The 13,426-nt window shown below is 33.6% G+C and overlaps 1 protein-coding gene across 2 annotated transcripts; it reads left to right on the top strand.

Moving 5' to 3' along the window:
• Positions 1 to 1,608: 1,608 nt before the first annotated feature.
• LOC129950082 (homeobox protein Mohawk) lies at positions 1,609 to 9,527 on the top strand. 2 transcript variants are annotated; one of them, XM_056061877.1, is made up of 4 exons: positions 1,609 to 1,932; positions 8,040 to 8,109; positions 8,361 to 9,116; positions 9,181 to 9,527. In XM_056061877.1, exons 2-4 carry the CDS (start codon positions 8,042 to 8,044, stop codon positions 9,347 to 9,349), a joined length of 993 nt encoding a protein of 330 aa, XP_055917852.1. In that variant the 5' UTR covers positions 1,609 to 1,932; positions 8,040 to 8,041; the 3' UTR covers positions 9,350 to 9,527. The 2 variants fall into 2 exon arrangements, with proteins under 2 accessions (XP_055917852.1, XP_055917853.1); XM_056061878.1 differs by lacking the exon at positions 1,609 to 1,932 and having other exon boundaries at positions 8,046 to 8,188.
• Positions 9,528 to 13,426: the final 3,899 nt, after the last annotated feature.

Here is a 13,426-nt window from a genome sequence, read left to right as displayed (position 1 = left end):
CTAGCTAGGGACCGAGCTAGGCGGAGAATATTGTTGGGTGAGGCCTTATTTCACAGGGGACTGTAGCGCCACCTTAAGTAAGAGTAAGTAATGTTTTTAAAAACGTCTTTGACAGGACAATCATTTGAAAATTAAATAAAGAGACTTTATAACAAACTCAAAGAATTTTTGAACTGACAGTTTAACTTTTGACAACAGGACTTAATATAGATTTGAAAATACATAAAACTAAAAACCGTAGTTCAATGGTGTGAATTATGGCTCAAAAAGCGGAAATGGTTCTGATATTGGCCTGTATGACTATCGACAGTATTGGGAAATTGGGAGTTCATTGAGGAGAAAAACAATTTGATTCAAGACAATGAAAAGTTCGCTTTTCGTTCAAACATGAAAACGAACCAAAAAACATATTAGGAACATCCGGTGCATCACATTATTTGAATATGTTAGAAAATTAGCCATTTTGGAAACACGTAATATACTACGCAAAAGTTTAAAGATGTCACTAAAGTTTATTAACTTTTGGTTACTTCTGATCATCTTGTATCAAGAAGGGTGGGTAAAATACACCGAATAGTTGAGGCAACAAATAAATTATATGACTTTTAAAGAACAAGCCTGTAGCTGATAAACAAGCCTGCTACATTTTTCTAGTTTCAGAACGAACCCTTTAAAGTTTTAGAAAAGAAAACAAGACCAAGCATATACAAAGTATAGTTCATGAAAGTTTGAGATCAATGGCTAATTGATGTTCTTGATTTGAGTCTCATTTTCTAGAAAACAGTAGCCTCATTCTAGCACCATATTATGACGATGTGGAGCATAATAGTCTTACGATGCTTGCTAAATTTCCCCCAAAACTTCTTTAAAAAAACGCTCGGTTTTGGGTTACTCTGCACTTTCTTCGAAAATAAGTTGTCAGTGATTCTCAACGTTGTTCGAGCTTTAAAAACAAATCGTTCTGTGAAAGTATGATACTGACTTGTTCTCAAAGTTTGAACCGGGAAACAGCTGTCAGTGTCAAACTAATCCATGCCTTAAAAAGAGAACGAGATTGTACCGACATTATCTTTGCCTTCTTGCGAACTTTGGTGGTAAACGGTTTTGTATGAAAAAACAGCGTTTCTCCCCAAGTCCTTTAAGCACACTGAATCTCCAATCTGTCGCAAAAGAATGACTCACGTTTAGTTCAAAAGTGACATACAATTTTAAATTTTAAAAAGAGGTTTCTACCAATTTGACATATATTTTTTTTCAAACAGCAGAAAATCTCAAAAACTTTGACAACTCAAAGTTGCTTGTTTTGAACAAAATTGGTGATGTGTATTTATTTGTCTGCACCTCTCACTGAAACACAATATTTTCGAAAAAAAAGCACTCTGTCTGTCTAAAAGACGCCATCATCACTATAGAAGAAGAAACCGTCAAATTAGATACACATACAAATTCTCACTCTCATCATTTGTGACGAAAGCAGAATCTATGTTTCTATAGCTTCCCCAAAAAAACAGCTCCCACGAGATTTTACACATCTTTCAAAAGATCTTCTTCTAGCTCCTTAGATCTATATAAATTGAATAGAAGGTGGGTAAGCTCTCAGCCTCAGCCTCAGGCAAAGAAAAAACAAATCTCCCAAATAAATTTTCAAACGAGAAAAAAATAAATGTTTCTCAATGTTCATTTCGATTAAGTTTTTCGAGTTGAAAAGACCGATAGTTTTCCGGTGTAGTGTGGCAGTATTGTAAAATTCAATTAACCTTTTTAAAGTTTGACAAAACAAAAAACCTTGGCGGTGCGATCGAATTTTCTGAAATAAATTTTACAAAAAAAAGTTGATCTTTTCGCCTAATGTGAAAATTTATAGTTTTAAAGTTGAACTGTGGTCCTTCAATTAAAACAACGAAAGCAAAATTCATCCATAAGTTAACGAAGGTGTGTTTTTTGATGATTTAATGGTTTTTTAAAACTTTATAGTTTAAATTCAAAATATGAACAAATTTTAGTAAAGTAAAAACATGTTGCGTAATTAGATGACTAAAAAACATGACAACATGAATATTCTGTTTTTCCATCTACAAAATGTGTCCTTCTAGTTTGCCCACTACTTTTTATTTTAGAATTTTTGAAAATATTGTGTTTTTGTCAGTGGGAGAAATTTCAGAAAGGCGCATGCCTCCTCTCCTCGAATCTCTCTACTCTCAAATTATTTTATTTTTATTTAAATGATTTTTTTTTTAACAAAGTAGTGTCCAAACATGAAAAACACTTTTGTCATGTTTTTCAAACATGAGATGCGAGGCATTTAAAAAATATATCCTCATAAGAAGCGCATTGGGTGTCAATTTTTTCTTCAAGTAGTCAAGTAGCGTTAATGTGAGTGTGATATTTATGTTTTTTTCTTAATTTTGAAAAAAGAAAGTTTTTTTATTTGACATTCCAGAAGTTATATATTTATTTTGAAAAATCCATTGGCCCATTTATTTATGTGTAAAAAAGTGAAAAAAGAAACACGTATTCTCGTTTTCTTGTTTCAAATTAAGTTAGGACGTGAATGTCAAACTGTAAATACATAGAAGCCGTCAACTGTCAGTTTTAAGTTGAAGGTAATTTAGGTTCAGTTAGAATCTAAAAATATACATACGCTTTGAATGGTGGCTGCGGTGTTATGGTGCCACGGGGGTGTTGTGATTAAATTTCTGTAGATGCAATCGAAGGCTTTGAACTATCATAGATTTCACAATGTATTTGAATATGGTGGAAACGTATAAGTATAGGGTCTTCCAATAAGAAGTTTTAGTATTTCGTATGTGAAATCAGTGAAAGCCTATTCTATTTTTTGTTTTTAGTAATGGTCTTGATACAAATCTAATGTCAAAAATTACAAATAAGGGGCTATTCAAAATATAATCTTTTATCAAAAAAGCCGATAGAATTGTTATCCTTTAACGGATTTGATTAACTCGATTTTTAATTGAAGTTGTACAACTACCTATTTTTGTATGTTGAGGTTTTATTTGTATTATTTATACGGAAATATTCAAATTAATTCTAAACACTACTCATTTCTTGATTTACAATTTAGACACTAGCCATTAAAAGATAAAAAGACACGAGGAGTTGAAAAAATCTCCAGATATCTTACTAAGATATATAAATGATATTCATCCTTTAGAAACTACTCTTCTTTTTTAAAACTATTTTTCAAATAAATTAAAACCTTGTTCCCTAAAACTGCAAAATTTTATTTAGATTTATGTTTTCAATATATATTTACTATATATTTGACACCTATCAAAGTGCCGTGAAACAAGGCCAAGTGAAATAAGGCGATTTTTTAGCAGTTATTCTTATTGCACTTTTACAAAGTGAAAAAGGCCGTATTTGATTTCTTAGTTTTAATTCATTAGAGTTGCAAAACAATCAATTTCAGAAATAAATTAATTTAAATGTTGTAAATTTATTTCCAAATCAGACTTAAAAAAAATCATTTGTTTATTGTATATCAAAATAACTCGTAAGAAAACAAAACTACGAGTAAAAAAAAGGATCAATACATTTATGCATCACAGAATAGGGTTTTTATTCTTAATACACTTTTCTGTCATTATTTAAAATAATTATACGAATAATGAAATTTCAAATTTGAGTTAAGAAAATAGCCTAGTGACTTACAACACTCAACCATTCCTGTGTGCGAATAATGTTGTCATGGAGTGGAGGGCACCTACAGTTTTAAGCCGAGTCCTAACCACTTACTTGAGAAAGCACTTTTCATGACAAGACCTCTGCCATGACTGTTCAACGGCTACTAAAGAGTGTCCCAAAATTAACGCAAGATTTGAATTAAATAGAAAACACCGTTTTTAGTCTTTTGATAGTTATGTTTTTATTGACTCGTAAAGTACATAGGATAGGGTTATGTATGGAATAACACATCGGACAAATGGCCTCCACGGCTTTGCATGCACATGCGCACTCTTTTGTTGAAATTTTCCATGACCATTCTGCATAAATTTGGCTGAATTTCGTTGATGCAGCGTTGAATCTCTTGACATAGACTTGTGATTTCAAATAACCCCATACAAAGAAGTCTAATGGTGTTAAATCACACGATCTAGGAGGCCAATTTTGATCACCGAAACGAGAGAGTACACAACCTGGAAATGTCTCATGCAGTAATTGAATTGTTTCACAGGCTGTATGACATGTGGCACCGTCTTGTTGAAACCACATATTGCACATCCAATTTTGGTAGAAAGAACTTTGTAATCATGTTGCGATATCCAGCACCAGTAACAGTCACTGCTTGACCAGCATCATTTTCAAAAAAATATGGCCCAATTATGCCTCCAGCCCAAAATCCACACCATACAGTCACGCGTTGTGGATGCATTTGTTTTTCGACAAGCACATGTGGGTTCTCCGAATCCCAAATGCGGCAATTTTGGCGATTGACAAAACCATCAAGATGAAAATGTGCTTCATCGCTTAGGATGATTTTGCTCGAAAAATCAGGGTCCATTTGTTTATGTTCAATAATCCATTCAACGATCTCTCTTCTCTGTCCATGTACATTAGGCTTCAATTGTTGTGTTAATTGAATTTTGTAAGCATGAAGACAAAGATCTTTGGTGAGTATACGCTGTAGAGAGGTTCTTGAAATTTGCAATTCTTGTCCACGACGTCGAATTGAGGTTCCTGGATTATCAGCAACACTCTCACGCACTGCTTCGACATTCACATTTGAACGGCTTGTTTTTGGACGACCAGTGTGTTTGGCGTCTCCAACGGATCCAGTCTCCATGAATTTTTCAATTAATCTCTTCACAGTTGACGAAGTTAAAACACCATATTTTGTATGAAATTTTCCAACTGCAGCCGCCAAGCTTTCACTATTTTTGAAATATCCTTTAATAATGAAGACACGTTGTTCTATCGTTGTTTTTAATAACCCTATACTGTTAGCTGCTAATTGCTTTTTTTTCAGGGTTGCCAACACTTCACTGCACAAATGGCGGCAAATTCAAATCTTGCGTTAATTTTGGGACACCCTTTAAAAAGGGTTTGAAATCGGGAAACATTTATTACACTACGATTTTATAAGGTTTTTCTTTATAATTTAAATACACTTTCGCATCGACTGTTTGCAAAATATGTATATCGAAGTTTTCAAAACTAAAATAATAAAATTTTGAAAAATATTTTTATATTTCAAAGCCAAATGTACAACTCGAAAGCTTAATAAATATATTCAGGGCACACCTTTAAAAAAATTATTTTTAACTTCCCCTTGGGAGTTATTGTAATGGGTCCAATTTTTGAAATTGAAAATTTTGAGATTTCTCGACGTTTCGAGGTCCCTAGAGTCGAAATAAAATTTTTTTAGAAAGATGTCTGTGCGTGCGTGTGTACGTTTGTTCGCGACGTTTTTTTCGTCGTCCATAGCTCAAGAACCAGAAGAGATATCGACTTCAAATGCATTTTGCTATACAGATAATAAGGCAGAAAGATGCAGAAAGGGCTCTAAAACAAATTTCGACGGTGGTTTTTTTACGATAGCGGTTTGAAAAAAAGGTGAAAATTTTGGTTACCGCTAAATATCTTACGAACCAAAAACGCTAGAGACTTGAATTATTTCACCACCAAAATCTTACGACTAAAATATGATTTCATCTCCAAGACAATTTTGTGCAACGAACAATAATGTTTTTGACATCTGATAAAATTTTGAGAAAAATTAAAAAAAAAACATTACTCAAAATTGGTAAAAATTGAATATCGATTCAAATATCTTTTCAAAAACTTGAAATTTAGGCTAAACATTTATTTTTTCTTATAAGAAATATTGTTTATTGAAAAATCGAATTGACTGTTTTCTTACAAAAAATAAAAACCGAAAAAAAATTAACAAAAGTTGATAAAAAATGTTTTCGACTTAAATATCTTTTCAAAAACTTTAAATTATGGCTTTAAACTAATTTTATCTTTGAAAAAATATTGTTTTCATTCGATAAAATTTTTAAAAAAATCGAATTGACAGTTTTCGTACAAAAAATAAAACTCTAAAACAAAAAAAATTCTAAAACTTGGTAAAAATTTACTTTCGATTCAAATAGCTTTTCAAAAATTAAAAATATTGGCTTCAAACTTATTTTTATTTCACAGAAAGTATTGTTTTCCATATTCGGTAATTTTTATATAAAAATCCAACAGCTCGTTTTTTCATAAAAAATAAAATCTAAAAAAAAGTACGCAAATTTGGTTTAAATTGATACGAGTACATATAGACAAACTTTTAAGCAAGACAAATCGACAAACGGGATGGGAAGTTATCAGTGTGGGTCGCATCCCAGCCTCTTTTGTTTTAATAAAAATTTAAATTTTAGCGCTTAAACTTGAATAATTTTTCTATAAATCTCTTAAAATTTGTATTAAGATCGTTTGAAATCGCTTAAAATTCATACAATTAAGAAAAAGTTTACTTTTATTTGATGTTATAAAAATTTTACTAACAACTTTTCAAAACTCCGAGGCCATTCATATAATTTTTTGAATTTTTCAAAATATAAGTCTTCTAATTTACTATTTAAAAAAAGGTTATAAATCTCTAAATTTAAACAGAAATCTTTAAATAAAGTTTAAATAACTGCTTAAAGCAGCAACTACGTCCAACTTTGAATGTGCCATCTTTTAAAAAGTAACGTTCAGCTGTGTCGGGTAAACCTCCAATCAATTTTAGAGGAAATAAAAAATTAATATGTAAAATCATTTTTTAACACTGTTGTGCGATAGACATAGATACGGCGTTCCAAAATCAGACATGACATTTTCAATTTAAAAAAATGTCTGAAACATCTTTGGAACTTTAAGGAGCTTTAGGAAATGATCGATTTTGAATAGAATTAAATGTGTCGGAACTTTCCTTAAGTAAACTACGAACTTCTAACTTGATTTGCCGAAACTTAACATTTTAAGGAAAGAAACTATAAGTTCAAAACTTACCACTGATAAATATGATTTAAAATCACGTAAATAAATATAAACCAGCATAAAAGTGCCCCGATGTAATGGTTGGGCTCATCAGAAAATGTCCAGACCATTACACCTTGTATTGAAGCATATTGTCCCGAATAAATCGAGATTCCATACAATTCAAGCTACAAAGAACAACTGCGAATTATATACCATTGATGGTAATTGGTCTTATTATAATTGTTAAAGCCTTTTAAAATCGATACCACACGATGTTGTCTAATAATATCCCATTTATTTGGCCTGCAGCGTTTAAAGATAATTATTTGGACGGTATGTGGTATGAAGAAGACGTTTCAACAAGGCACACTATACGATCAATAATAGCCTTATTGCGTTTGGCAATATCAACTTCAGTAATAGTCGATGTTACTCCCAAAAGTGGTTAAAAGTTACCCCAAAAACTGTCATGCTGCGAAATTTTTAAAGTCGGTTTTTCGAATTAACAGTGAATTAAAAGTTGTATCAAAAATATATATTTTCGAAACAGAAGAATGAATGACCCTACATTATGTTTTTTGAGGCTTAAAAGTAATCGAGGAACCATTTAACGATACAAAGGGTTCAAAACGCAAAATAGCTTAAAAATAATTTTGTGTGGTTATAACGAATCCATTCTTGCCTAAACAACTCAATCTCATGAAGTTTTTGAAATATAGTTGAATATTTTAAATGTTAGTAGAAGACTTAATTCGAAGCAAACTCTTAGGAACATGTTGAAAAACCTTCCAAGCATAAGATTCAAGGTTTTAGGGCAAACGAAAATTAGTTTATCTCAGAACTATGAATAGAATTTTCGGAATCTAAGTGATATTTTTAAATGTTTGTAAATTGATGTAAGGTTCTGTGAAACTGGAAGAACTTATTTGTGAAAATTTATTTTTTTGATTTCATATTTCGATATTCACATTAGTGTGTATTTAGTGCAGTTAAAATTAGTCAATTTTTATTTATTTATTAGAAAATTATTGTTATATTTTACTTATAAATCAATATTTCCTTTCTAGCAATGGAGAAAACAATAAACACAATAATTGAAAAACCAACCCGTCCAGTGCGTAATCGACGCCATAGTAGGTTCGTCATGGATTGTTGTGTGGCCAGATTTTACATATTTGAAAAACTTATCCAAAAAGCAAACATTTAAAACTGTTTGGTAATAAAACAAAGTCATTTATACTAATAATAGTTTTTAAATTGAATTAAAACAAATCTCTTTAAAATTAATAATTTACCAGCATGCTTAACCGAATCATTCATGTTTTTTGATTTTGTGTTCTAGCATTTCTTCAGTTGATTATATTTCCTTACCAACATTTCTTTTTTAGACGAGCATGGCCACCGGATGACACACATCGCCCCTTGAAACGACTTTTCACACCCGACATTAAACGAATGCTCAAGGACTGGCTGATACGCCGAAGAGACAATCCATACCCCAGCCGAGATGAAAAGCGAACCCTTGCAATAGAAACTGGCCTAACTTATACTCAAATTTGCAACTGGTTTGCCAACTGGCGACGAAAGCTGAAGAATTCCAAGCGCGAACGGTCAAAGAAATCCTGGGGGCACCTGATAAAGAACTACAATACAAACGCCAGAGGGAATGTGGAACAATTTAGCATATCCTCGGCGGATAGTATTTGGGAAGATGATGGCCACGAAACCGAAAACTCGATTCTGTTCTCATCGAGCGATGAAGACATGGAATCCCATCAAGGAAATCGCAACAACAACAACTCCATACACAGTTCAAACAGAAACATCACATATGTTCCGAGCGGATTTTACCTTGAGGCCCCATTCAAATACCCCGCCAAACAACAGTGCTTCCAAATAAGTTCAACGACTGAGGACTCGCAGCGGTCCGATAAATTAATGTCCACAAATCCAGCATTTGCCCCCAGCCCCAAGTACAAGCAACAAATCATGGAAAAGTACCTGCGCGATACAACGACCGAAGATAAACCATCATCACCTTCGGCAGCGACAAGCTGCAGTCCTGAGCTTTCGAAATGGCTTGAGAGTGCTGCCAAATTTACACCGAATAAAAATAATTATTTTATTGAGTGGAATGGTAAAAAGTAAGTTTTTCTGAATTTTTATTTGATTAGGAGCTTCTGATGAGTGATCGATTTTTTCTTGCAGATGTAAGGCTGATAAAAATAGTTCTAGAGAAGCTAAGATCCATCATGTTTACGATACAATCCATCAGAAGGATGAAATCGATGCGGCTGAAGCTTTAGCAAATTTGGCATTTAATTGCCGTCAAAGAATGATGGAGACGAGCCAGCAACGGGTCGCACCAAATTGTTGATACTGAGATGATAGGGATAAGATCATTCCAGGTCGTGACCAGAGTTAGAAAAATATAACGGATTTACATGCCTATATTATGTATAGATATATTTGATTGGTGCTAAACTTGATTGTTTAAGGAAATATTTTGTGCCGAGTTAAAATAAAGAAAATATATCTTTTATTAAATAATTTAATAGGGACTTAAAAAAATTGGTCAAAATCACCAAAACGTGCTTCAGTTGTGTGAACTGTGAAAGTCAAATTTTGGACATTCTTAAAGTGCATTTCAACAATTCATATGCATTTTTGAAGCGTGTATTGTTCCATTTTTAGTAATGGAATAGTTCTACTTGTCAAATCGCAAAAGATGCTATAGCTTCAAAAGTAACAGCTCCCCGAATAGCCAACAACTTTAATGGAAAACATTTTTTTTCAGATCTTTGTGATTCAAGAATTTCCAAACCAAAAAATGTGCTCATCACTTAATATGAAATAAAATAAACTACAATAACAATGTCTTGAAAAGTGATTTTCCAAATGAAGGCTGCGATAGAAGCTGCATTTAAAGAAGCTTCATCCGATGTTCATAAGGTGACAATATTTAGGGATCACACGCTATCATTTTCTTTTGTTTTTGTAGAAACGACTCTATTCTAATATGTTTATAGCGAGAACAAAAAATTAGGATCCCGAAATTCCTCTTGACGGAGTTCTATAGGGTATTTGAGAACTTATAAACAAACTTTCGGTATTACTTTTTAAGCTTCTGAGAAACTATTTAAACCGTAGAAATAGACAAAGGCGAGCCGAGATTGCCGGTAGAACATATGACGAGAAAAAAGCTAGACCGAGAAAAGACCGAAACCGATACCGAGACGAGACTTCCATTTTTCAATTTTGGCGAGACCAGCAAAGTCTCCTATATTGTCTTAGTTCAAATAAGGAAAAAAATTATGTGGGACATGGTAATTATTTATATTCGATATTCAATCACTGCCGAGCTTGATGTGTTAGATAAGAAACTAAATCAAGTTTTCGATTTAAAACCAACAATATCTAATTGGATATTGGATGATGTTTTCTAAACCTCTGGCAAAATAACAAAAAAAAGTCATAGACTGGGAATAAATTGTCAACAATTGTCAACCTATTTTCTATTAAAAAATTACTTATTATTTGGATAAAATCAGTCAACTGTCAATTTTCACTTGATAGAAAGTTGGCAACTGGCACCTTATTGGATTCTCTCTCGGTCAATATTACAAGATCTTCCAAAAGTAAGAGTCGTTTTTTGGTGTCACTAATGTACATATGGGATTTAAAAAATACCTAAAAGAAGAATATTGTTCCCCAAACCATCGATGACCATGATATTATCAAAAGCAAGAGAGAATTCAACAAAAACCGAAGTCGGGCTTTTTTGAGGAATTTTCAGTTTCTGGTTAAAATGGAATATAACAGCAGTTTGAATTTACTTTATCCAAATGATGGAATTTCCTGAAAATTAAAAACCCTTGATAAAAAAACTTCCATGTCTAAAATCTTTCACTATCTCATTTTTTTTTCAAACAAATGATGCCATGGCTCCCCTTCAATTCTGTATAGGTTAAGACCGTGATGGCCAAACTGAAAACTAACATAGTTCCAGGCAGGGCTGGATTTAGGGGAGGACAACCGGGGCTGAAGTTCTGGGGCCTTCACAAACGGGGGGCCCACAAAAGAAAGAAAGTTTTAAATTCCGAATCACTACCCGTCTTGAGGGAATAACCCAATCGGTTAATGACTGAAAAAGCTCAGCGACACTTGTTGGACTTGTCGAGCTGAAGCTATACGAAAGTCTTAGTCAACGGCTATTAAAAAATCGAAAAAGCTTTAACTAGCATTATATGTTCCAATTAAGAGCAAAAAGACATCGAGTGGAATGAAGCAACGCAATTTCTACAGAAGATGAATGGTCTCGAAACCGCTTTGTTTGCAACATTTTGGAAAGATCTCTTGGAGCGATTCGACGCTACAAACAAGATGTTGCAAGACCCGAAAATGATTCTTGAATCGGCAATGCATGCACTAGAATCATTGAAATCATTCGTGGAATCCAAATGATTTTGATAAATACGAGGAAGCAGCCAACAAAAATATCCCATACTGGTATAAAATATGTACAATCACGCACCCGCACCAGAACGAGAAATGTGAGGTTGAATCCGCTCGATTACGGAAAAGCACAAGACGCAAATCTGTCACCCAAGGAAAAATACAAAGTATCCGCCTTCGTACGAGTTATTGACCAGCTATCCGTTTCTCTTACTGAAAGATTTCATGCCTATGAAGTTGTACGTCCTGAAGATGGATGCTGTAAATTTGCACGCTGCAAGAGAAGCATTGGTGAAAGTGTATCCGGATGATTTAGAGCCTAGTATTTTTTTTAATGAATTGGTTCAATTTATTGTCTTTGGTTGACTCATACAAAAGGGAAAATGACTATGGAACAGATCAATCGCCGGAACTTTTTTACTACCAAATTCTCGAAAATCAAAATTTCAGAGCTACATTCCCAAACCTTGAAATTGTATTGAGAATGCATTTTATTTTGATGGTAACAAATTGCACTAGAAAGCGCTCATTTTCAAGAGTGAAAACTATAAAAAATAAGCTTCGAACCACGATTGGACAAAACCGTCTATCGAAGCTAAGAATTGAAAGCGATTTACTCCGAGAGCTGGATTTCAACGAAATCTTCAACGAATTTTCGGAGAAAATGGCTCCAAAAGTTCCGTTCGTTAACCTTGAAAATTAACTTCAGATAATTCTTAAATTACATTTATTTTTAAATGTGTTTGTTCAATACTAAAGAAATCTACTTTCACAATAAATTATTGTTAGACTTCAAAGCATTGAGGACATTTCTATCAAAACCAAATAGAATTTGTATACTTTTTTTTTCGGTTTTGAAGCAGAAAAGCTCTGATGCTTAGCCTTTCCAAAATAGGCGTCCCTAAGAAATTTGGATGCATTTTGAAAACATTTTATGAAAATAAAACTTCTACGCTCGCATTCAACAATTATGTAGTGGAGCCATACGAGGTGGAAATCGTTGTATTACAAGTTTGCAACCTAAGCTCCTTTCTGTTTGCTGTTTTAAATGATGGCATTGAGGACGTTCTAAAGGGTGGAATAATCCTTGAAATTCGCTGAAGATATCGTGATATTTGTTGAAGAGCCCGAAAGTTTCCAACAAACGAAGGCCTTAGTATATCAAAGGCTTTGATCTGTCGTGACGGTAGAGAGCCAAACTTTTTAAGTGACGGGCCGGAGGTTTGACAATAAGGAAATTGAAGCAGTAAGTTATTACAATTACCTAGGCTTCAAAATATCAAGAAACATAGATCTGAAAAACCATATGGCAAAACAACTGGCAAAATAAAAAAGGGCTCTTAATTTAACGTAAAGGTCTATTATGAATAACGAGGACGTCAAATTTCAATTAAAAGTTACGCCTTTTTGAGACAACAGCTAAGGCTGTTTTGTGCTATACCGCCCAAGTATCCTTTTTAGCTAGTTCACTGGATTTATGAAAAGAGTAGTCTCCCAGATTAAGTTTGCGTCTTAGTGAAAGAGCAGGGCAAGTGCAGCGAAGGTGATGGATTGTTTCCTCTTCTTCCTCGTCCTTACAGGTCCTGCAGAAGTCATTTGAGGCTACACCAAGTCGTTTAGCGTGTCTGCCTATAAGACAGTGCCCCGTAAGGACACCTATAAGGGAGCTAATATGAAGTCTGCTTTGAGATAACAAGTCTTTAGAGCGCTTTAGGTTCAGTGAAGGTCATATGAGTTTTGTTACTGCGCATGTTGGTAAATTGTGCCACCTAGAGTTTGCTATCGCAAAAGCTGTTTCTTTTAGCATAAATTTGCATGGAGCTATCGGTATACCTACCTTCTCACTTTCAGGTGAAATACGTACGACGGTCCCATTTTTAGCGAGTTTATCGGGTCTACAATTCCCCGTGATGTCTCTGTGGCCCGGCACCCAACATATTTGAATGTTAAATTGCTGCGCAATTTCCAAAAGAGACGATCGACAATCGAGGGCCGTTTG

This window comes from Eupeodes corollae, chromosome 3 (assembly GCF_945859685.1).
Source record: "Eupeodes corollae chromosome 3, idEupCoro1.1, whole genome shotgun sequence".
Lineage (NCBI taxonomy): Eukaryota > Metazoa > Arthropoda > Insecta > Diptera > Syrphidae > Eupeodes > Eupeodes corollae.
This window is presented reverse-complemented; position numbering and strand designations above follow the sequence as displayed.